Here is a 24,241-nt window from a genome sequence, read left to right as displayed (position 1 = left end):
GTTCCGGATTCCCTCTGGGTAACTGGACACTCTGGGAACCCGCTCCTTGGGGGCTCTTCCTCGTTCTTGGCTATCCGCTCCTCAGAGGGCCTTTCTACCCTGGGAACTCTTCTGTTCTACAATTGGACTTTACCTTGGACCTCTACCTGTGAGTACCTCTCAGACTTTTCAGACACTGCGGGCCACTACCGGATCATCAGCTGTGATATCTCGATATACCTCCTTGCTCAAGTACTGTGTTTACTAATAACTCCGCTTCGCGAATTCTGCTTTCCTTCCTCATAATAAAGTCTCTACTACAGCCTTGTCCTACGCTGCTAAGACCACGCCTGTTGATGGTGAGGTTCACGGGGCTCCTCCCTGTGGGCGGAGACAACGTTCATCTCAACCCAAGGATTCACATTCACCTATGAACATAACAATGGCTTTTGAGAGCAATGTCTAAAGAGCAAAGGATATTCGGATGCTGTGGTCACTACTCTTTTACGGTCACGGAAACCCTCTACTTCCCTAGCATATGCCAGAGTGTGGGGGATTTTTGAGTCTTGGTGTGTTGAACACGAAGTGCGCCCCTTTCAGCCTTTGGTGCCAGATATCTTGTCCTTTTTGCAGGCCGGCTTGTCTAAGGACATATCAAGAAACTCCTTAAGGGTGCAGATGTCGGCCCTAGGTTGCTTTCGGGGTAAGGTTCAGGGACTACCGCTTGCGGCCCATCTGGACGTGGCGCGTTTTCTCCAAGGGGTGAAAAATTTTTATGCCCGCCGCTACGGAATTCGTGTCCTTCTTGGAGCCTTAACCTGGTTCTCTGCATTATGTACAGAGCCGTTTGAGCCCCTGAAGAGTGCAACTTTGAAAGACCTTATGCTGAAAACTGTTTTCCTTGTGGCTGTTTCATCGGCTTGCCATGTGTCTGAGCTGCAGGCATTACTTTGCAGGGAGTCCTTTTTCAGAATTAAGGATGCGGGGGTTTCATTGAGGCCTGTTCTCTCCTTTCTCCCTAAATTTGTCTCGTCATTTCATCTCAACCAGTCGGTGGAGCTCCCTTCCTTTCCAGATCTAGAGACTTGAGAAAGCTGGATGTGTGCTGCGTTCCGTTGCACTATTTGGAGACTACTAATTCTTTTCGTGTTTTGGACCATCTGTCATGCGCTGGAGTGGTCCTAAGAAGGAACATAAAGCATCTAGAGCAACGATGGCTCGCTGGTTAAAAGAGGCTATTAGCTCAGCGTACTTATTATAGAGGCCGAGTCCAGTTGGTATACGCGCACATTCTACCCGTTCGCAAGCAGCTTTGTGGGCGGAATGCCAAATGGTGTCGCTGCAAGAGATTTGTAGGGCAGCTACTTGGAAGTCCTTGCACACCTTTGCTAGACATTATCGTTTGGATGTCCAGGCCCCAGAATCTCTGGGGGTGTTGGCGCTGGTGTGATTAGAGCGGCCCTCTCAGGGTCCCACCCGGATTAGAAGAGCTCTGATACATCCCAGGAGTCTGGACTGATCCTGGTATGTACAGGGAAAGGAAAATTGGTTCTTACCTGCTAATTTTTGTTCTTGTAGTACCATGGATCAGCCCAGAGTCCCGCCCAGGTTGAGAGTCCACTCGTTCGGATATATATTGGTACGCAGAGTGTTTTCTTACTTGTTTCATAGTTTTTGCCTGTCCTGTTCCTTTTGGGGTTTGTGAGCAGGATAGTTTAGGTGGCAAGGTTTCTCTTCCCCTGGTTGGGGTGGGGATGTAGGTGTTTGATTCTACTGTTTAAGAGTTCTGCTTTGATACATGGAAATACTTGACAGACTGTGGGTGGCCCCTTAGGGTATAGGGCAGAGTCCGTCAAAGCTTCTGTCTCCATCTGCTGGTGGGGAGGTAAAACTCAGGAGTCTGGACTGATCCATGGTACTATAGGAATGAAAATTAGCAGGTAAGAACCAATTTTCCTTTTCATTGGTCAACTCCTACCACTCCCATCCTCTAGTTTAAATGCCTGATAAATTATGATATGAATTTCTCACTTAGGATCCTCTTTCCTGCCATGGACAAATATAGGCCATTCTTACCATTTAGCCTTTTACTGCTCCTTACGTGGCCCCAGCCACCAATATATCCAAAATCACTTTCTTTACACAATGTTTTGAGCCATATATTGAAATTATGTATATTAAGAACATAAGAAATTGCCATGCTGGGTCAGACCAAGGGGCCATCAAGCCCAGCATCCTGTTTCCAACAGAGGCCAAACCAGGCCACAAGAACCCGGCAATTACCCAAATACTAAGAAGAGCCCATGCTACTGATGCAATTAATAGCTGTGGCTATTCCCTAAGTAAACTTGATTAATAGCAGTTATTGGACTTCTCCTCCAAGAACTTATCCAAACCTTTTTCGAACCCAGCTACACTAACTGCACTAACCACATCCTCTGGCAACAAATTCCAGAGCTTAATTGTGCATTGAGTGAAAAAGAATTTTCTCCAATTAGTCTTAAATGTGCTACTTGCTAACTTCATGGAATGCCCCCTAGTCCTTCTATTATTTGAAAGTGTAAATAACCAATTCACATCTACTCAATCAAGACCTCTCATGATCTTATCCTTTCCTTTTCTATGAATAGGTAATACTTCAGAAAAGGCAATAGACTTTGCCTTGTCTAATGTTCTTCTCTAGATTTTGGAAATCTTTCTGTAGTGCTTGATGCCATTTTTAGCCAGGTCATTGGACACCAGGTGAATGACACCATTTATATTAGAATCCCTATAATTGCATTGACAATTTGATTTACATTTCTGCAAGGCATCTAACTGTTATTTGGGAACTCATTTTGTTCAGGATATGTGTTGTACATGGGTTTGAAGATCCCTAAGGTTTTGTCCAATTCTATATACCTATGCTGGGGGTTTCTGTGTATGCCCTTGCAACCCCTAATGACCAGCTTATAAGAACTGATTAGGCATTCATCTACTCTCCCTCCGTTTCCTATCTGTTATGTTCCTATATAAATAGCAATAATACTCAGAGAGGGTAGTTATAAGTAAAAAGTGGTTATATTTTCTCTTAGCTATAATAAGATAATATTTCTAGCAATAATAAAATAAATTACAATATAACATAATATAAAATACAAATGGAAAAAGAGAGCAGAATAGAATAGAGAGCTAAGTCTAGCTATTATAGAATCAGTGGGAAAATTACTTCCCTGAGAAAATCAGCTGTAGGAGGTGTTAACTACAGGCAGAATCTCTAGGCAGTTGAAGAGCTAACTGCAGACAAGATTTTGTAGGCTGGTGAAATAACAGCATGGGAACAGAAATCGGGGAAATCAGCGCTGGGAAGTGCTTCACCAGATCAGCCGTGTCTTCAGTTTTTGATGGCCAGTCTACACTTAATTTCCTATCCTTTGCCTCCAACCTTTATACAGGCTGGGTGTGTCACTCTTGTCTTAGCTTTTTGCCCTTCTCACGTTACAAATCTCTTCATACCCCTGTCCCTGGTTTTGCCCTCCTATTGGTTGTGACACTCAATAACTTGCCTCCTTCTCTGGTCTGGCATTTGCCCCCCCCACCCATTGTCTGCCTTCTAGTTTCAGCATTTCTTGGCATCGGCATCTTTAACCCCTCTGGTACAATTATTCACAGCTAACTCTTTTTCTCAGTTATGTATATAAAATCATAGAAGTATGAAAACATGTTTTAACTCTCTTGCCCCTTTTGTTCAGAGCATTAGAAAGTTTTTAAAAAGAGATGCAATGCCATGCATTTACAGAACTTACAAAAACAAACAGGAAATCATTACAGCACCAATCGTTGTAACAAACTAATTGCTGTAACGAGTGAGCAGAAACTAGACTTTTTCACTGCTTGCCTCAGTAACTGCAGGAAACAAGTAGAAAGACTTCATACTAACACAAACTTTTTTCAGACTTTGCATCTTTGTTGTTCCCCTGCATCAAGCATTCTTTAAACACAGCCCCCTCTATTAAGCATTAACATTTTGCAGTATATCTGTTTCTCTATGAACCTCTATGCACTACACACTCCATCTCCCGTCTCACCAAAAGGAATGTGTCTCACATTCATTTAATAAAAAGAATTAGGAGATATAGCCAAGTAAATGGGAACTATAAGTGTAAGCAACAATACTAAGCATACATATAAAACTAAACATTCATTTTTTAAAAAGTCCACAAAAGGTGGCTGTAACAAGGAGACATCCTCAAGGTAAATGTTCCAGAATTCTTTGTGCCCATGTTTCAGGGTTCCTCTTTGTGCTGGTTCACTGGATGTTGGATATCTTATTCTCTGCAAAAGCAGGTGCTTGCAGCAATGCACTGCAGCAAAAATTTAACTGCCAGAGCAACCCACAGTATATGGCTTTGCCCCTCTGCTAGTACCTCCTAGTTTCTGCAATAGGGCAGATGAATCATGAGGTTTTATTCACACAAATTAGGCGTACAAAGTATTCACTGGTGGTAAATAATCCAGTTAGTCTATCTCCTCTTCCTCTTCCTCACTCATGCCCTCAGCATCAACAGTTAAAACCTTTGGCATTGGCGTTTCCAAAATGGCAGGTACTTTAGCTATGTGATTTATTGTTTGTGGGCTGTGCTCAGCCATGAGACAGGAAGCATTAAAGCTTCTTGTGTCCAGCTAAGTAAAAAGTTTAACTTAGTAAGCCAATCTGGGGTAGGGTCTTTTCAAACTCAATTGCAGATACAGGGTCCTGAGAACAACCTTGACCAAGGGTTAACTGTTTAACTCCCTCCCTCCCTGCCCCTCTACCTACCCACCCCTGGGGTTGGGTTTCTGATATAGTCTGCCTGAATACATAATTGTCAACAGTAGAAGTTGGAAATTTGGTAATTCCTCAGGTGTTATCCATTAAATTTACCAAAATGAGGACTATCCAATGCAGCTGTTGTGGAGCCTTTATATTGAGGGAAATCATATGGAAACTTAAGGCTTGCCCCATTTGTTCAGAACTCTCTTCCCTCAAAAAGGAGCTGGCTGAAGCTGAATTGGCTGCAATAAAGAAAGTTTCACCCACTTCACATTATTCCAAATTTAATTACCGCAGAAAAAACAAAACTCAAGAAAAAAGAAGTTTACAGTGGGCTCAGGTAGGATAAGTCATGTGACCCACAGACACCCATTCTATACAATTGCGCAGCCCACATGTCTCCCCCCCCCCCCCCCCAAAATTACACAGGGCTACAAGAAACCCCACAATCCACAGGGTTACTGTGGGCTCTGGTAGACTAAGACCAGTGATGCAGAAACACATGCTCTCTCAAATGACACAAGTAAAAAACGCTTTATCTGCATCACATAAGGATAAAGCTCTGGTGAAAGAGATTGACGTGGTATCTGAAAAGAAAGAAGAAACCCAATGCATACTGAAATTCCAAAATACAATCAATAACCAAAGGAAAAAGCTCATTGTGCTGGGTGACTGTCATCAGAGACACTATTTTGGGAACTCTTCTAGAGGGAAACACTACAGTTAAATGCCTTCCAGGATCATCTGCCAGCAGAAATGCTTTTCAGATAGTCAACACGATCAAAGAAGAAAGCAAATATTCTAAAGCTGATATTATCATCCATCTGGGAACCAATGACCTTGCTAATAACAGTATCCAAGCGGTACAGAGAGATTTCCAGTCTCTAGCGAAGCAGATTAGTCACATGGCAACAACCATTACCTTTTCAGAAGTGTTACCTGTTCATGGAAAGGGGAAGGAGAGGCTAAGCCGTATTGATAACTTCAATGTATGGCTCAAATCCTGGTGTAAAGAAAAATGTTTTGGATATATTGGGGGCTGGGGCCATGTATGGAATAGAAAAAAGCTCTTTGTCAAAGATGGCGTACATCTGTCTGTGGAGGGAAAAAGGATTCTAAGAGATAAATTCAAATCCTATGTCATAAGGCATTTAGATGACGGGGGTAACAGTAGGACATTAGAATGTCACCCCCCAAATACAAATGCAATGAAAAAGAATAAAGTGGATAACAAAAGTCAGCTAAATAAGTCACAAAGAAAGTCCAAGAAAAGCATTAACCTGTACCAGAATAGCTAGAAAGCTATGACCACAAATGCCCATAGTTTGGGCAATAAAATCCCAGACCTGCAAGCCCTAATGGTGGAGGCGGACTTGGACAATGTTGGTGTCACTGAGACGTGGTTCATGGATTCACATGATTGGGATACTTCCATACCGGGATATAACTTATTAAGAGAGGACAGAAAAGGGGGAGGGAGGGCTCTTTATGTCAAAAGCAATATCCAAGCATCTAAGCTGCAAGGAAGATGGGGCAAAGAAGAAGCTTTATGGGCCGTCCTAAAAAAAAAAAGATGATGGGACATCAGTTTTTATTGGCGTGTTTTACAGACCTCCAAATCAAATGGAAGTACTAAACAGAGGTCTGGTTGAAGACATCCAAAAGATGGGTAAGAAGGGAGAAGTGATTGTTGGAGATTTTAATCTGCCGGATGTAAACTGGAGAATCTCTTTTGCGGAATCTAACAGTAGTAGAGAGATAGTGGATGCCCTGCAAGGGGCTCTGTTCAAACAAATGGTAATGGAGCCTATGAGGGAGGGAGCTATACTCTATCTCCATTAGTGAGCACTAAATAATGTCTCTAATGTCCAGGTGGGTGCCTACCTCAGCACCAGTGATCATCAAACTGTATGGTTTCATATCACTAATACGATACGGAGAAGTCGCACAAAGACCCGGGTTTTGAGTTTCAAAAACACGGACTTTGTTGAAATGGGGAAGTACCTGGAGGAAGAACTAGAAGGCTAGGAGAAAACGAGAGGTGTGGAACAGTGGGCCAAAGTAAAAGGAGCAATTACTGAAGCGACTGATATATATTTTAGAAAAGTAAAGAAAAGCAAGAAAAGAATGAAACCTATCTGGTTCACAAAGGAGGTGGCTGATAAAATAAAAGATAAAAGAACAGCATTCAAGAAATATAAAAGATCCCAAAGGGAGGATCACAAGGAAGAATATCTGATAAAACTGAGGGAGACGAAGAAAGAAATCAAGAAAGCGAAAAGTCAAGCGGAAGAAAGGATTGCCAAAGAGGTAAAGTGAGGTGACAAAACATTTTTCAGATACATTAGTGAAAGGAGAAAAGTCCAAAGTGGTATAGTGAAATTAAAAGGTGAAAAAGATCAATGGGTGGAAACAGATGAAGAAATGGCAGAAATATTAAATGAATACTTCAGTTCAGTGTTCACTAAAGAAGACCCCGGAGAAGGACCGTCGCTAGTTAACAAGAAACTGGAGGGGAGTGGAATGAATGAAACTCCGTTTACGGAAGAGAATGTATGGGAAGAGCTAGGAAAACTGAAAGTGGACAAAGCCATGGGGCCTGATGAGGTTCATCCCAGGATACTGAGGGAGCTCAGAGATGTGCTATAGGCTCCGCTGCATGACCTGTTCAATAGATTCCTGGAAACGGCAGTGGTGCCGAGTGATTGGAGAGAGCGGGGGTGGTCCCTCTTCACAAGAGTGGGAGCAGAGAGGAGGCTGGAAACTACAGGCCGGTTAGCCTCACCTCTGTGGTGGGAAAAGTATTGGAATCGCTGCTGAAGGAAAGAATAGTGAACCATCTACAAGCAGCAGAATTGCTGGACCAGAGGCAGCATGGTTTCACCAAGGGAAGGTCCTGTCAGACGAATCTGCTTGACTTTTTTGATTGGGTGACTAAGGAATTGGATCAAGGAAGAGTGCTTGATGTCATCTACTTGGATTTTAGCAAAGCTTTTGATACGGTCCCGCACAGGAGGCTCGTGAATAAAATGAGAAGCTTCGGAGTGAGTGCCAAGGTAGTGGCCTGGATAGCAAACTGGTTGAAGGACAGAAGCAATGTGTGCTGGTAAATGGAACTTACTCGGAAGAGATAGCGGTGATGAGCGGAGTGCCGCAAGGGTCGGTGTTCAATATCTTTGTGAGCAACATCGCAGACGGGATAGAAGGTAAGGTTTGTCTATTTGTGGATGATACTAAGATCTGCAACAGAGTGGATACGCCGGAAGGAGTGGAGAGAATGAGATGGGATTTAAGGAAGCTGGAAGACTAGTCGAAGATATGGCAGCTGAGATTCAATGCCAAGAAGTGCAGTCATGCATATGGGGTGTGGAAATCCGAAAGAAATGTATTCGATGGGGGGTGAAGGGCTGATGTGCACGGAGCAGGAGAGAGACCTTGGGGTGATTGTTTCGCCGACTTCAGATCGTTAGACACTATGTGACAAGGCGATAGCTAAAGCCAGAAGAATGCTGGGCTGCATAGAGAGAGGAATATCGAGTAAGAAAAGGGAAGTGATTATCCCCTTGTACAGGTCCTTGGTGAGGCCTCACCTGGAGTACTGTGCTCAGTTCTGGAGACCATATCTCCGAAGGAACAGAGACAGGATGGAAGCGGTCCAGAGAAGGGCGACCAAAAAGGTGGATAGTCTTCATCGAATGACTTAAGAGGAGAGATTGAAGAATCTAAATATGTATACCCTGGAAGAAAAGAGGAGCAGGGGTGATATGATACAGACTTTCAGGTACTTGAAAGGTTTTAATGATCCAAAGTCAACGACAAACCTTTTCCGTTGGGAAAAAATCAGCAGAACCAGGGGTCACGATTTTAAACTCCAGGGAAGAAGACTTAGAACCAATGTCAGGAAGTATTTATTCACGGAGAGGGTGGTGGATGCCTGGAACACCCTTCTGGAGGAAGTGATGAAGACCAAAACTTTGAAGGATTTCAAAGGGGTTTGGGATAAACACTGTGGATCCTTAAAGTCTAGAGGATGTGAATGAAGAGAAGAGGCATGGGGGAGGCTTGCAGGAATGACAGCTACTACCTGGTGATTAATACCCTTATTCAATAAACATACACACGGTTAATGCGACTCCAACATTGCTCTATGCCTCAACGGCAAGAGGAAATGTGGAAAAAAGGATTTGCATTCACAAATAAGCGGGGGAGTAGCTTGCTTATTGCGGTGGTTACTATCCCGAACCAGTTAAGCCTGATACTTCACTTGGAATACATATCCAGCGCAGCTCACTGCTTCAGCGGGGGGGGGGAGAAAAGAGGATTTATATTCAGACTACAACCAACAAGGACTGAATTGCACAGGCTGGGTAAACAAACAAATGTGGGAGTATCTTGCTTATTGCTGCGGTTACTACCCCATACTATTGAGCTTGATACTTCACTTTGATGCAGCTCCAGCACTGCTCTTTACATCAATGGTGGGGGTGAGAAGGTAACTAGAACCAAAAAGTTACTAATAAAGGCCAAGAGTAACAGATAAATATGTGAAAAAATAAGTGTGAAAGCTTGCTGGGCAGAATGGATGGGCCGTTTGGTCGTCTTCATTTCTATGTTTATCACAGTTGGGTTAATCTTAACATGCCCTGGGGCTACATCTGATGTAGAGTTCATGTGTTGCCCTAGTAACTGCAACACTTCATTAAATGTGGGGGGTGAATCCTTGCCCCGTGCTACTGAAAATATAGTAAAAATAAAACTGGCAATTCAACAATAGTCATATAAATATGGAAATCAAAATTAGCCAAAATTAAGACCTCATATGATTTTGGGCAATTGTAAGAATCACTTATATGTAGTTTGTATATGATTGTACTAAAACCACCGAGAGTGATATAAAGCCCATCACATTTTTAATCATTGGTCTTTGAAAGCCTTCTTTTTAAATATATTTCTACTTTTTCATTTTTTTCACAATTATGTTTATAATAGTGACTACAATAGTGTAAACCATTGACACTTATCTTAGGTAAGCTTGACAGGTGAACGACGTGCAGGTTTCATCCCCAGATAAACACTCGTGTTGAAATATCTTGACCAAGTTTCATGTCCAAAAAACCACTTATGTTGAAATGCCTTGCCCGACACAAATCATGTTTCTAGAACTCTCCTTACTCAGGGGCTTAAATGGCATTGAGAGTGTCAGCGATTTATGTCCAATTTGGAAAATCCTGCCTCTTGTCCAGAGCTTACCTCAGTGGCTACACAATGGCTACAGTGATATCCTGAAAACCTGACTTGTTGGTGGCCCTTGAGGACCAGAATTGCTTACCCCTGAGCTAAGTGAAAGTGGCGAAAGAATTAAAAATAGGATCCTGTCCCTCCCTGGTAGTTGTGAAAGAAGGCTTTTTGTAACTCAGCATGATTAGAGGCCAGTTCTGACTAAACTGGAAGCCCAAACATTTTGTTTCCCCTCCTTTGGCAGTGTTTTTGTTTTCTTTCTTTATTTGAAGACATCTCTTAGCTAGTTCCTTATAGGAAATTCCTGCTGAATCTATTTGTGTGAGTGAAAGCTTGTGTGAATCTGCTTGAGTGAGTGAAATTGCTGATCTCTGACAGCAACTCAATAGAATGTTACAATCCACCCCCATCCCACCTTTCTTTTGGGAGTTTACTTTCTCCTGTTTTTCACTGTGCTATCTGTTAAGTTGTTGGCAGTTGTTTTGGCAGGTCCAAATGACCCAGCCAGTCTACTCAGCAAGCTTCTTATGGTAGTATCTGCTGCTCCGTGCAGGATATACCCATATTTCTCTCAAGGGTAGTAACTGCCACTTTGTGCAGTTACCCCCAAGCCTTATAATAATAGTAATATTTACAATAAATCAAAACCAATCATCTGTCAAATCCATAAATTACTGCTACCAACATTTTTACTGAGTAAGGAGCCACGTTGATAATTCAGACAATGCTGCTTGACAATCTTTGCTTTGGGATTTGGCAGTAGAAGCCGTCCTGTGCTCCAGCCAGGGGACTGCATCCTCATCCTCCTCCCATTGACAAAAAGCAAGCTGTTAGCCTGTTGACAAACATCCTATGAAGTTTTGGAGAAAACAGGGCCTGTGGATTACAAAATAGTTCAGCCAGATAAACGAAAAAAAACCTCAAATCTGCCATGTAAACCTCCTGAAGATGTGGGAGGCACAGGAGTGCGGCATAGTACAGGAAGGAGAGTTTGGCACAGAGGTCAGACCTGAAGTGGACTAAGCCCAAGTTCCTTTGAGAGCAGCTGTCTAGAGCACAGACTTACAGCAGCTGGGAGAAAACAACAAGGAGATCTTATCGAACCTGCCTGGTCAAACCCACCTGGTGCAACATGGACATCCTTATGCCTCCTGAAGTCTTGGTTTGGCAACAACCCTATCGGAATCCCAAGGCCAAGTGCAGCGTCATCAACACCAAAGTGAAGGACATGTTCCAGCTTGGGATAATAAAGCAGTCTAGCAGTGATTGTTACTCACCCATAATATTGGTGCCAAAGCCAGAGCATAAGGTTCAGTATCAACTTAACAAGGTCTCAAAATTCAATGCCTATCTGATGCCATGAGTGGATGAACGGACTGAGCATCTGGGATCAGCCCAGTTCATCTCTACCCTCGATCTTACCAATGGGTATTGGCAAGAGCCTTTCACGCCTTTGGTGAAAGAGAAGACTGCACTCTTGTCACTCAGTGGATTTTTCCAGTTCACCATACTCTTGTTTGGCCTTCATGGTGCCCCCTCAATGTTTCAACAATTGGTTTGACCACCTGCTCCGCCCTCATCAAGGTTATGCAGCCGCCTGCTTGGATGAAATTGTGGTCTACAGCCTTGATTGAAAGACATAACTTAGCCACCTCCAGGCCGTGTTAACCAGTCTGAAGAAAGCAGGGCTAACAGTTAACTCTAAGAAGTGCTTTCTGGGTAGACAAGATGTCCAGTATCTTGGCTACACCCTGGGGAAGAGCAAGGTTCATTCTCAGACCAGGAAGATCAAGACGATCATCCAGGTGCCAGTCCTGCAAAACAAAAAAGCGAAAGTGAGAGCGTTCCTATGTCTTATGGTTTCAGAAAAGAAGGAGCCTCTCACAAAGTTGTTGGTAAAGAAAGTATCAGCGAAGGTTCAGTGATCAGAGGAAGCAGAGAAGTCCTTCAGAGCCTTTGAGGAAGCAATATGCTCTGAATCGGTCCTGATGAGCCCTGACCTCACCGAACCCTTCATGGTGCAGACCGATGCCTCAGAAGTCAGCTTGGGAGCCGTCTTAGTCCAGGAGAAGAATGGCCAAGAACATCCTGTGGCATACATTAGCCGGAAGCTGATACCACATGTGGTGTTACTCTATAATTGAGAAGGAGGCCTTGGCAGTCAAGTGGGCCTTAGAGACCTTGCTCTATTACCTCCTGGGGCAGCAGTTCATGCTCGTTACGCACCACCAACCACTCCTATGGATAAATGGGAACAAGAAGTCCAACATGAGAGTCATGAGATGGTTCCTGGCACTGTAGCCCTTCAACTTTGAGATCAAGCATATGGCAGGAAGAGAGAATACCAATGTGGATTTCCTGTCAAGAGGGTGACCCTTGTACAGGTTGTCTCATCCCAGCAAAGCTGAGCTGAGTGGGGGAGGGTATGTGAGGGAGTATACAGAAAACTCCCTCGAACAACCTTAAGGGACCAAGCACACCAGTCTCGCCCAATCCTCCTTAAGGTAAAGAAACACACAGAATCCTGGGTGAAAGGAGGAGTCCCACACCAGAGGTTAAGAATTCAAGGTCTCAAGGTGATCTGCATATTTTGAGACTTGAAGTTAAGTTGTGCTGCCTTTTTTTTTTTCTGTGTTTGTTTTTCTCTGTAAATAAAGTGCACTTAAGGAACAGTCAGAGTCTGCCTCCTTTTTCCTCTGACTGCTCCCTAGCTACTATGCTTGAGTTACTACACATGGTTTATAGAAGATTTGCTTGTAGAAAGTTTTCTTCTCAAGAAGATCCCATGTTCGTGACTCCATTGTGCTCTTTTTTAGAGAAAGATAATTACAGGGTAAATTTTTCCATGTTAGCAAGCTGTTGAAATCATTTCATTGGTTTATATTTGTGTTTTTGTTTTAGACATGCTTGTCACCAGCCAACGTCTTACAGACCAAGACTCTTAATAACTGGTGAACCTGGGATGGGTCAGGGTTCACACCTGGCACCAGCTGTTCTCCATACCTTGGAAAAGTTCACAGTGCATACATTAGACCTTGCTGTTCTGTTTGGAGTCAGTGCAACATCACCAGAAGAAACATGCGCTCAGGTAATTTTGATAAGACTAGTATGTCATAAATCTCTGCTGTTGCAATTGTATGTTTCTTAACTTTTTAACTTTCAAAAGTTTAATAAAATGCCCTTCTTTATTCTTATAAAATGAAGTTTTTGGAAGGAGCTGAAGATGTGAGAAACTTACATCATAGATAGTGATGTCTGGCATGTATACAAAACAAAATAAGATATTGTTAGTTTTCTTTGTCAGTAAAGAAATCAGATGATTTAAAAAAATAGAAAAACTTTTTTGTAGTTGATATTGAAGTTTACTTTGGGTCAGTCAACAAATCCACTTTTTATAAACATTTTCACGAATAGAGTGAAAAAAGTGGTCTGTGTCCCTACAGCTACTAGATGACTACATACACAATTTGTTGATCTTTTCTGAGTTAAGATGCCTTTTCCTTTTCAGCTTTTCCATGAAGCAAAGAGAACAGCACCAAGTATACTTTACATTCCTCATGTCCACTTGTGGTGGGATATAGTTGGTTGTACACTAACGGCCACATTCATCACTTTGATCAAGAACATTCCTTCTTTCACACCAATATTACTGCTAGCAACCTGTGATGTATCGCATAAAGATCTACCAGAAGAGGTGCATTTTTCTATTCCCTATACTGCCATCGCCAGAATAGTGATTGTTCTAACACTATTGCAGTTATGATTAAGAAGGGAGCAACTGATATTTAAGCTCTTTAAAGTACTCAGCAGTTTAATACAAAAAAACATTTTTAAATTTTGCAGGTGCAAGAACTTTTTGAGTCTGATTATGAAGAGGTTTTTCATGTTCATCCACCCAGCAGTGAAGAAAGAAGAATGTTTTTTGAGGATTTGATTCTTAATCAATCTTCTAAACCACCTGCATCAAAAAAGAAAGCAGGTTAGTGTGTTCAGATCTTTACATTTTAGCAAAACTGGTGCTTGGTGTTATTTTTTTTATACTTCCTGTACTCTTCCTAATATTGTGCCTACTTTCAAGTTTTTGATAGATTTATTCACAAATGTCATGTTTTAATTTTTGTTAGTTTTGCAGGCACTAGAGGTTTTACCCTTAGCATCCCCACCTGAGCCCCGACAGTTGACAGCAGAGGAACTGAAACGGTTGGAGGAGCAAGAAGAAGACACACTTCGAGAGTTGAGGCTATTCCTTAGAGATGTCACTCACAGACTTGCCATTGATAAACGTTTTAGAGCATTTACCAAGCCAGTGGATCTGGAAGAGGTAAATCTGGAACTTTTCTGAGTTTAGCAAATGTTTTCAATAAACTTAACACAACACTGAGAGGCCACTTTATTGAAGAGTAGAGAGGATGTAGGTGTGCTTCAGCAGTGGAATGTACTAATTGCCATTGCTGTGTGTATACAAATATTGGAGGTCCTCTACATGGAGAAATTTGGTAGGAGTCTTTCTGAAATTCCATCACTCCTACCAAATTTCATTCAGATTTTTTTCATGGAGAGTGCCCCCGATGCAACGATTGGGCCATGGTGGATTTTGTGGGAATGGAAACAAGCTTTTCCTTCTCATCTTGCTACATCAGTCTAGAACGATTCGGTTATATTTCCCTTCTAGCAAATGGAGGCAGAGCATATGGCTTTTTCTGTGATGATATTACTAGTATTATCCCAGGACAAGCAGGATGCTAGTCCTCACATATGGGTGACATCAGTAATGGAACCCTATACGGAAAAATTTCTGTCAAAGTTTCTATGAAACTTTTGACTGGCACCCAGAGTGCCTACTGAGCATGCCCAGCATGCCATGATATTCCTGGCCACAGGGGTCTCCTTTCAGTCTTCTTTTTTCCGCGGAGCTGTTAGCCTCGCGGTTAGTAGGAGTCCTGTGGAAATTTCTCCACAAATTCAAACTTTTCAAAAAAAAGTTGGAAAAACTTTAGCCACAAGGGTCTCCCTTTAGAATACCATCGCGGTAAGTTTTTCATTTACTTCGCGGTTCCGTAACGATTTTTTGACTGTTTTTTCCCGGTCCACAGTCATCGACGGCTGTCCGACCTAAAAATGGCTTCGGGATTCAAAAAGTGCCCTAAGTGCACTAGAAATATGTCTATAACGGACCCCCACCAAAATTGTGTTCTCTGTCTTGGTGAGAACCACGATGTCAGAACCTGCTCCTTGTGTGCCGCCATGACATCGAAGGGACGTCGACTCCGGATGGAGAAGATGGAACAGCTCTTCAAAATTCAACTGTTACCCACAGCATCATCCTCTACGCAATCGTCTCCGGCTGGATTGATTCGTAAGGTGGTGCTAAAGAAACGAGTCCCAGGTGAGTCGGGAGATGCTTTTATTTCCTCCCCCTCTCCATCGTCAAGGGCATCGACATCGGGAAGCGAAAAGGCCAAAGAAAAAGAAAAGCATCGACATCAGCATCGAAGGCTGCACACATCGACCATCGATCCGATACCTGTAGTGCCATCGGAGATGGAATTGACAGCTAAGAAACCTCGGTTGGACGTGCAGGCTCCAGAGCCTTCGATACCATGCGATCCCCACCGATACCGGTGCAGGGAACCGTACCTCCTCAGGGCCCTGAGGAGGTACCGGCATCGCCACTACCGCCTCCCCCATGGCTGCTCTGATCTCACCATCCATGCGGGCGGAACTTGACGTTTATATTCGTCAAGCGGTATGAGACGCATTCCTCGATGCGATACCGAGGCCACAACCATCGACACCAGTGATGCCATCGATGCCGATTCCGGTACAGACGGATATTTTGCCCTCGATACCGATGTCACCGGCCATTCCGGCACCGATGCCATCGATGCTGATTCAGACGCTAGCACCGAGGAAACCATCGATGCCGATTCCAGAGGTCTCTTTTTCAACCTCTGATGGAAAAGTTGGATACCCTAATCCAGGCCGTATCCAAGAAGCCTCAAGACACCGATGAAGGCACAATTCCAGAACCAATACCTGGTCCCTCTGGTATTGTTCCACCTCAGAATCCACAATCTCCAAGGTTTCCTTCCATGCCATCGATGCCTTTCAGACCATCAGGTCATCCAAGAAACAATGGAACTGATTCTGATACAGATGTCTCTACAGACGAGGAAATGCTATCTGAGCCTTCACCTCCAGAAGATAGGAGAAAGTCACCTCCGGAGGATCTCTCTTTCTCCAATTTTGAAAAGAAATGTCGAAGACTATACCCTTTCAACTTCTTTCTGAAATTGACTCCAGACAGAAAACATTAGAGGTGCTACAGTTTGTAGATGCACCCAAGGAAATACTGGCTGTACTAGTACATATGAGGTACTTCAGGAACTCATGTACAGATTGTGGGAACATCCTGGGTCAGTGGCATCAGTTAATAAAAGATCAGATGCTACGTACCTGGTCCAGCCAATCCCTGGATTTCAAAAATCTCAACTACCTCACCAGTCGGTGGTAGTTGAGTCAGCCCAGAAAAAGGCGAAAAGACTCAAGACACATGCTTCCACGCCACCAGGAAAGGAAAATCGATTCCTGGATAATCTAGGTAGAAAAATGTTTCAAGGAGCTATGTTGGTTTCAAGAATAGTTGCTTATCAGCTATTCATGAGCCAATATCAACGCAACCTATGGAAGCAGGTCGAAGGCCTTACCCATGATCTTCCTGAGCAATATCAAGAAGTATTCTCACAACTCGTGCATAAAGGCCTAGAAGCAGGCAAGCACGAAGTCAGGGCTACATACGACAGCTTTGAAACTGCTTCTCGACTGTCAGCCTCAGGGATTACGGCTCGTAGATGGGCTTGGCTGAAGGCATCTGACTTAAGACCAGAGGTGCAAGAGAGATTAGCCGACCTTCCTTGTTTGGGTGATAACCTGTTTGGAGACAAGGTTAAGGAAGCAGTGGCCATGATAAAGGACCACACTGAGACTCTCAAACAACTTTCACTAATCCCTCAATAGTCACAACCTCCTTCTAGGAGACTCCCTAGAAGGGATATCAGGAGGCCTTACTACCGCCAACGACGCTACTACCCCCCAACGAGCCGGGCAAGACAATCTCGTCCAACTCAGCGTCCTCAGTCTCGGCAAAGGCCTGCTAGGCCTCAACCACCTGCTCAGACTGCATCAACATCAGGGTTTTGAAACACAACCAGAGAGCAGAAGCCCATTTCACAATCCACTTCCAGACTTACCAGTGGGAGGTCGCATAACTTTTTTCATCACACCTGGACCTCCATAACTACAGACCAATGGGTATTTTCCATTATAAATCAAGGGTACCGATTGGATTTTCTCACTGTACCAAAAGAAACTCCACCAACCTCCTCTTGGACAGTGAACTACCACTCTACTCTCCTAAAAACAGAATTATCCACCCTTCTGAGAGCCAGGGCCATAGAACCAGTTCCCCGGGCTCAGCAGGGCAGAGGATTCTACTCCCGCTATTTCCTCATTCCAAAGAAAACAGGAGGCCTAAGTCCAATCCTGGATCTCAGAAATCTCAACAAATTTCTCAAAAAAGAAAAATTCAGGATGGTATCGTTAGGCACCATGCTACCTCTACTTCAAAAAGGAGATTGGCTCTGCTCTCTGGATCTTCAAGACTCATACGCTCACATTCCCATCTTTCCTCCTCACCGCAAATACCTGCGATTTCTAGTCGAAGGACAACATTTTCAATACCGAGTGCTCCCATTCGGCCTTGCCTCAGCACCTCGAGTGTTCACAAAGTGTCTGGCAGTGGCGGTGGCACACCTCCACAAACAAAAGGTGCATGTATTCCCTTATCTAGACGATTGGCTCATCAGGAGTCAGACACAAGAAGGAGCTCTCAATTCCCTCAAGCTCACAATCAATTTACTCCACTCCTTGGGGTTTCTCATCAATTATCCGAAATCCCATTTCATACCATCTCACCTTCTACAATTCATCAGTGCAGATTTAAACACCATCATAGCAAAAGCTTTTCTTCCAAGAGACCGTGCACAAACACTCGCTCTCCTGGCACACTCTTTCCGAACTCAATCTCAAGTTACAGCTCATCAGTGCCTCACCCTACTCGGTCACATGGCCTCCACAGTTCACGTCACTCCCATGGCCAGATTGACCATGCGACTAATGCAATGGACACTCAAAACACAATGGATTCAAGCCATTCAACCATTGCATTCTCACATTCAAATAACTCAGGAACTGTGTTCTTCCCTCCTCTGGTGGACATCAGTGAACAATCTGCTCAAAGGTCTACCTTTCCAGCAAGCAGTTCCACAAGTAACATTAACTACAGATGCCTCCACTTTAGGTTGGGGAGCGCACATTGGTCATCTGAAGACCCAAGGGACGTGGACAAAAACCGAAGCCTCTTTTCAGATAAATTTCCTAGAGCTTCGAGCTATACATTATGCGCTACATGAGTTCAAGGACTGCCTTTCACACAAGACTGTTCTGATACAGACAGACAACACAGTAGCCATGTGGTACATCAACAAGCAAGGAGGGACAGGTAACTACCTCCTTTGCCAGGAAGCAGCTCAGATTTGGGATTGGGCCCTAGCACACTCGATTCTTCTACGAGCCACTTACCTGGCAGGCATCCACAACATAATAGCCGATCGCCTCAGTCGTCAGTTCCAACCACACGAGTGGTCCTTGGATCCAATGATAGCAACCAAGATCTTCCAACGCTGGGGTCAACCGACCATAGATCTCTTTGCATCCCATCTGAACTACAAAGTGAACAATTACTGCTCCCTGTTACAACAGGCGAACAGCCTACCAAAGGACGCCTTTGCTCGCCATTGGAACTCAGGCCTGTTATATGCGTATCCACAGATACCACTCATAACCAAAACTCTAGTGAAGCTGCAACAGGACAAAGGGACCATGATACTCATAGCCCCATACTGGCCTCGACAAGTATGGTTTCCCACACTGCTAGACCTCTCAGTCCGGGATCCCATTCGTCTGGGAGTAGCTCCTACTCTCATAACTCAGGATCAGGGTCGGTTGCGCCATCCCAACCTTCAATCCCTATCCCTGACAGCATGGATGTTGAGAGCTTGATTTTACAGCCACTCAACCTTCCAACCACTATAATCTCAAGTGCTTATAGCTTCACGTAAACCTTCCACTAGAAAGAATTATTCCTACAAATGGAAACGGTTTACTTTGTGGTGCACTCAGAAGTCTTTAGATCCTTTCACTTGCCACACTACCTCACTACTAGACTACCTATACCATCTTTCACACTCTGGTCTTAGGACTTCATCTGTAAGAGTACATTTGAGTGCAATCTCAGCTTACCATAACAAGCTGGGAGACACACCTATCTCTACACAGCCTCTCGTCAGTAAATTTATGAAAGGTTTAACTCACCTTAAACCTCCACTTCATTCCCTAAGCATACAATGGGATCTGAACGTAGTATTAGCCAGGCTCATGCGATCTCCATTCGAACCCATAGATACCTGTGACCTTAAATATCTTACATGGAAAACTGTATTCCTCATAGCCATTACATCAGCTAGAAGAGTCAGTGAACTACAAGCTCTTGTTACATACGAACCTTTTACAAAGTTCCTACATGACAGGGTGGTCCTCCGTACTCATCCCAAATTCCTTCCAAAAGTAGTCATGGAATTCCACTTGAACCAATCTATAGTTTTACCAACATTTTTTCCAAGGCCTCACTCACCAGGGAGAAAGAGCCTTACATACCTTGGACTGTAAACGTTCACTATCCTTCTACTTAAACCGCACTACAGTCGAAAGGAAATCCAGTCAATTATTTGTATCTTATGATCCAAACAGCAGTGGGTAAACATACTCTATCCAATTGGCTAGCAGATTGCATACAGTTTTGCTAAGAAAAAGCAGGCCTTTCTCTCCAAGGGCGAGTAAAGGCACATTCAGTAAGAGCAATGTCAACCTCAGTAGCACACCTTCGCTCTGTACCTATTCTGGACATTTGTAAAGCAGCAACATGGAGTTCTCTTCACACCTTTGCAGCTCACTATTGTTTAGACAAAGAAGGAAGACAAGATTCAGCCCATGGACAATCTGTCTTAAAGAACTTGTTTCCAGTGTAATCCCAACTCCTTCTACATCCAACCTGCTGTGATCTTCGGCTGATTCATTTCAACAACAATACTTCACTGTTGCCTCAATACCAAATGATTCAGCCTCTAGCTTGCTAATCACCCATATGTGAGGACTAGCATCCTGCTTGTCTTGGGATAAAGCAAAATTGCTTACCTTGTAATAGGTGTTATCCCAGGACAGCAGGATGTAGCCCTCACGAAACCCACCCGCCACCCCGCGGAGTTGGGTACGATATGTTTTATTATTTTATTTTTTGGCTAACACTAATTGCTACAAAACAGACTGAAGGGAGACCCCTGTGGCCAGGAATATCATGGCATGCTGGGCATGCTCAGTAGGCACTCTGGGTGCCAGTCAAAAGTTTCATAGAAACTTTGACAGAAGTTTTTCCGTATAGGGCTCCATTACTGATGTCACCCATATGTGAGGACTACATCCTGCTGTCCTGGGATAACACCTATTACAAGGTAAGCAATTTTGCTTTCTTCTGCATACAGTCAGCCCAGTTCAGACCAACCGGCTGATGGAGACAGATCAAATGGCTCGCTGATGTCACTCCTGTATACAACTGTGCTGACAGCATCCTGTCAGTATTCTCTGTCTCCAGCAGATGGTAGGCAAGCATCTTGTCTGGTTGACTCGGTTGTGTTAGGCCAATCGGGGTGGTGCTTGGGCTTCTGAGGTGAAAGATTGGTCTCTCCTTCCCTCAGTTTAGGAAGAGCCCATATAACTGCGTATATCTAGTGGAAGTGTTGAGGCTGCAGGATAAGGTATGTGGGGGCTCCAGAGGTGACAGCTTGTTTCTCCCAGGACAAGCAGGATGGTAGTCCTCACATATGGGTGATGTCATCAGGCGGAGCCCTATTACAGAACACTCTTGTCAAAGTTTCTAGAAATTTTGACTGGCACACTGAGCATGCCCAACATGCCATGATCCCTGTGTCCACAGGGGTCTCCCTTCAGTCTCTTTTTGCCTCGCGTTTAGGAGCTCTGTGAGATTTTTCTCACAACTCTTCCGCACAGAAACACTTGAAGTTTTACTTCACAAATAATTTCCCCACATGAGTCTCCCTTCGTGTACATTTCATCGATGCTCAATGAGTACTATGCCCTGTTCTCCGATTGGTTCCTGTCACTTCGCTATCGGTTCCCCCGGGTTACCAACCGAATTGCAGCCTTCTTTCTCCCTATGTCTATCACTCTCGGTCCGCCCCACGATGCCCACGAGTGTCCTTGCTGCAATCTCCCACCGGTCCATCGGGGCTAAAGGGATTGGGACGTCCATGGTTCCCATTGTGTTTGCCATCGAGGCCCCATCGATGGTTCCATCGATACTATCGAAGCTGCCATCGACACCTCAGTTGATGCCCTCGACTAAAGAAAATGCTCCATACTTCGGGTTCTCAACCAGAGCCCCGTGCAATCCTTGGGCGAAAAACAATGCCAGGAGCAGTAGAGGCACGGTCACCATCCGTCACCAATGCCATTCTGGACATCTGTGGCAGCTTCCTCGGTGCTGGAGAATGACCAGGCCGAGAACCGAGGGGAAACATCGTCGCCGGCACCGACATGGTTCCGCGTTCGGTGCCAGCACTGATACTGCACCGGCATCAATGTCCATTGAGCCAGTTGCGAAGCGGGCCCGGGTACAAGAGTCTCCATGCTCCTCTGCACCGAGGCATCAAGGCATTCCCCACCAACACCGGTGCCGGGTACAGAGCCACCACAGATTCATGTGGAAGTGCCAGTAACACCAAGCCTGTCTCCCCCTGTAGCTGCGCTACCTATACCAGCTTCCAGGGAGGAGCTGGAAGTCCTCGTCCGTCAGGCTGTCCTCTATGCCTTCCAGAATCTACTAACACCGGAGCCATGGATATTCGCACCGCTGTGGCACCGCCTCGTTGTTGCACCTACCAACGACAGCCTAAGTCATCGACGCCGACTCGTCCTTCTGAGCCTCCACGGACCCCTAAACCTATCCCGGGATCCTCGAAGAGCGATGGGCACTCTAATCCCGCTTTGGCACCAATCCCATCGAGACCTAAGTAAAGGACGTAACTGAAGCCATCCCTTTCGACCTGGTCACTAAAAAAGCCCAGAAGTTTTCGGGAGGGTCTAGGTCATAACTTCTTCCAAGAACTATATTGGTGTCACATATTGCTATTTACCAGCTATATTTGACACAGCACCAAGGGAACCTCTCTGCCATCCATATGAAATTCGAGCAACATGTGATTGCTTTGAAACATCGTCCTGTTGCCAGCAACAGGACTCAGTGCTAAATGGTGAACCTGGCTTACGGCCCCTGTTTTAGGGCCCGAAGTCCAAGATAAACTAGCTGATCTGCCATGCACCGCAGATAATCTCTTCGTGCACAAGGTCCAGCAGACAGTGGCTCAATTGCAAGACCCTGCAACAGCTCTCTACGTTTTTTGCACAGTAAAAAGGGATGCTAGAAAGACCTTTTACCGCTCATTCTCCCACGTGAGACCAACTGATATCCAGATCACACCAGCTCCGCCAGTCGGGCAGGCTCCTGGATTTTTCAACCTTGCCAGAGAACAGAACACTCCATCCCACTAAGGACCAGGGCTCGGTAAACCGTTCCCCGGACACAGCAAGGCAGAGGATTTTAATCCCGCTATTTCCTACTTTCAAAGAAAACAGACAACCTCCGCCCATCCTGGACCTCAGAAACCTCAACAGATTTCTTCAGAAAGAAAAGTTCAAAATGGTGTCTCTTGGCACCATGCTTTCCTTACTACAACAAGGGGGTTGCCTCTGTTCTCTGGACTTTCTATACGCTTCATAGTGAGTCAACAACATTTTCAGTACCAGGTTCTGCCATTCGAACTAGCTTGGATAACCTGTATATTTCACCAATTGCCTAGCAGTGACTGCTGCTCATCTACAAAGAACAGCAGCATTCACTCATTTGCTTACCTGGACGACTGCCCAATAAGGAGTCAATCCAAACAAGGAGCTCTAAATTCTCTAAGACTCACTATAAATCTACTACATTTGGCTGGGAATTCTGATCAACTACCATAAATCCCATATGGAGCAGGTATGGGCATTACAGTCACAATGGCCTTCCTGCCCAACAACCGCGCAGACATCCTATGAAATTGTCCACATCTCTGCGCGCATGCAACATAGCCTCAGCCCATCAATTCTTCTATTGCTGGGCCACGTGGTTTCCATGATCCATGTCACTGCTATGGCCAGACTAGCCATGAGAAAAACTCAGTGGATTTTAAGATTTCAGTGGCCGAAAGCCATTCAACCGCTTTCGTCCCTGATCCATATCACTGATCCAGTAACCAAATCCTCAGATGATCTTGGCCACGGTCGCATCCAACTTGGGTTGGAGGGCACGTATCAACACCCTCCAAACCCAAAATGCGTTGACGCTGCTCCATGAAAAGTCTCACTTCAACTTCCTGGAGCTTCGAGCCGTGCGTTATGCCCTTTATGCCTTCAAACACTACCTCTCACACAAAATTTTGTGGATACACAGACAACATAGTGGCAATGTGGTACTAGAACAAACAGGGATGCACAGGCTCTTATTTGTTCTGCTAGGAAGCTGCGCAGTTCTTGGCCTGGCCCTTGCACCCTCCATGCATCTCCAGGCCACTTATCTAACAGGCATACCGAACATACTAACAGACCATCTCAATCGATGTCTCCATCCCCACAAGTGGTCTCTGAGTCCATGTGTAGCGAGTAAAATCTTCTAGCGCTGAGGTCAACCAACTATCGACCTCTTGCGTCCGAATCAAACCACAGAGTGGACAGATTCTGCTCCCTACACAGGCTTCAAAATGCGTTAGCCATGGACACCTTTGCTCGCCACTGCAATAAAGGCCTCCTATATTTGTCTCTTCCGATACCGCTCACAGCCAAAACTCTCGTGAACCTACAGCAAGACAGGTTTTCAATGATTCTCATAACCCCTAAGAACATAAGAACATGCCATACTGGATCAGACCAAGGGTCCATCAAGCCCTGCATCCTGTCTCCAATAGTGGCCAATCCAGGCCACAAGAACCTGGCAAGCACCCCAAAAAC

The 24,241-nt window shown here is 44.6% G+C and overlaps 1 protein-coding gene across 1 annotated transcript in view; it reads left to right on the top strand.

The window, feature by feature from the left end:
- The window catches only part of ATAD2 (ATPase family AAA domain containing 2), a 471,993-nt gene that overhangs the window by 317,234 nt on the left and 130,518 nt on the right, over nucleotides 1-24,241 (top strand). Inside the window, exons 18-21 of the mRNA XM_029591972.1 lie at nucleotides 12,911-13,097; nucleotides 13,518-13,703; nucleotides 13,853-13,988; nucleotides 14,134-14,330. Coding sequence (XP_029447832.1) covers nucleotides 12,911-13,097; nucleotides 13,518-13,703; nucleotides 13,853-13,988; nucleotides 14,134-14,330 — 706 coding nt within the window. The remainder of the gene's footprint in view (nucleotides 1-12,910; nucleotides 13,098-13,517; nucleotides 13,704-13,852; nucleotides 13,989-14,133; nucleotides 14,331-24,241) is intronic.

The sequence above is a fragment of the Rhinatrema bivittatum genome, chromosome 2 (assembly GCF_901001135.1).
Source record: "Rhinatrema bivittatum chromosome 2, aRhiBiv1.1, whole genome shotgun sequence".
Taxonomy (NCBI): Eukaryota; Metazoa; Chordata; class Amphibia; order Gymnophiona; family Rhinatrematidae; genus Rhinatrema; species Rhinatrema bivittatum.
Note: the sequence above shows the minus strand (reverse complement) of the source record. Positions and strands in the feature narration are given on the sequence as shown.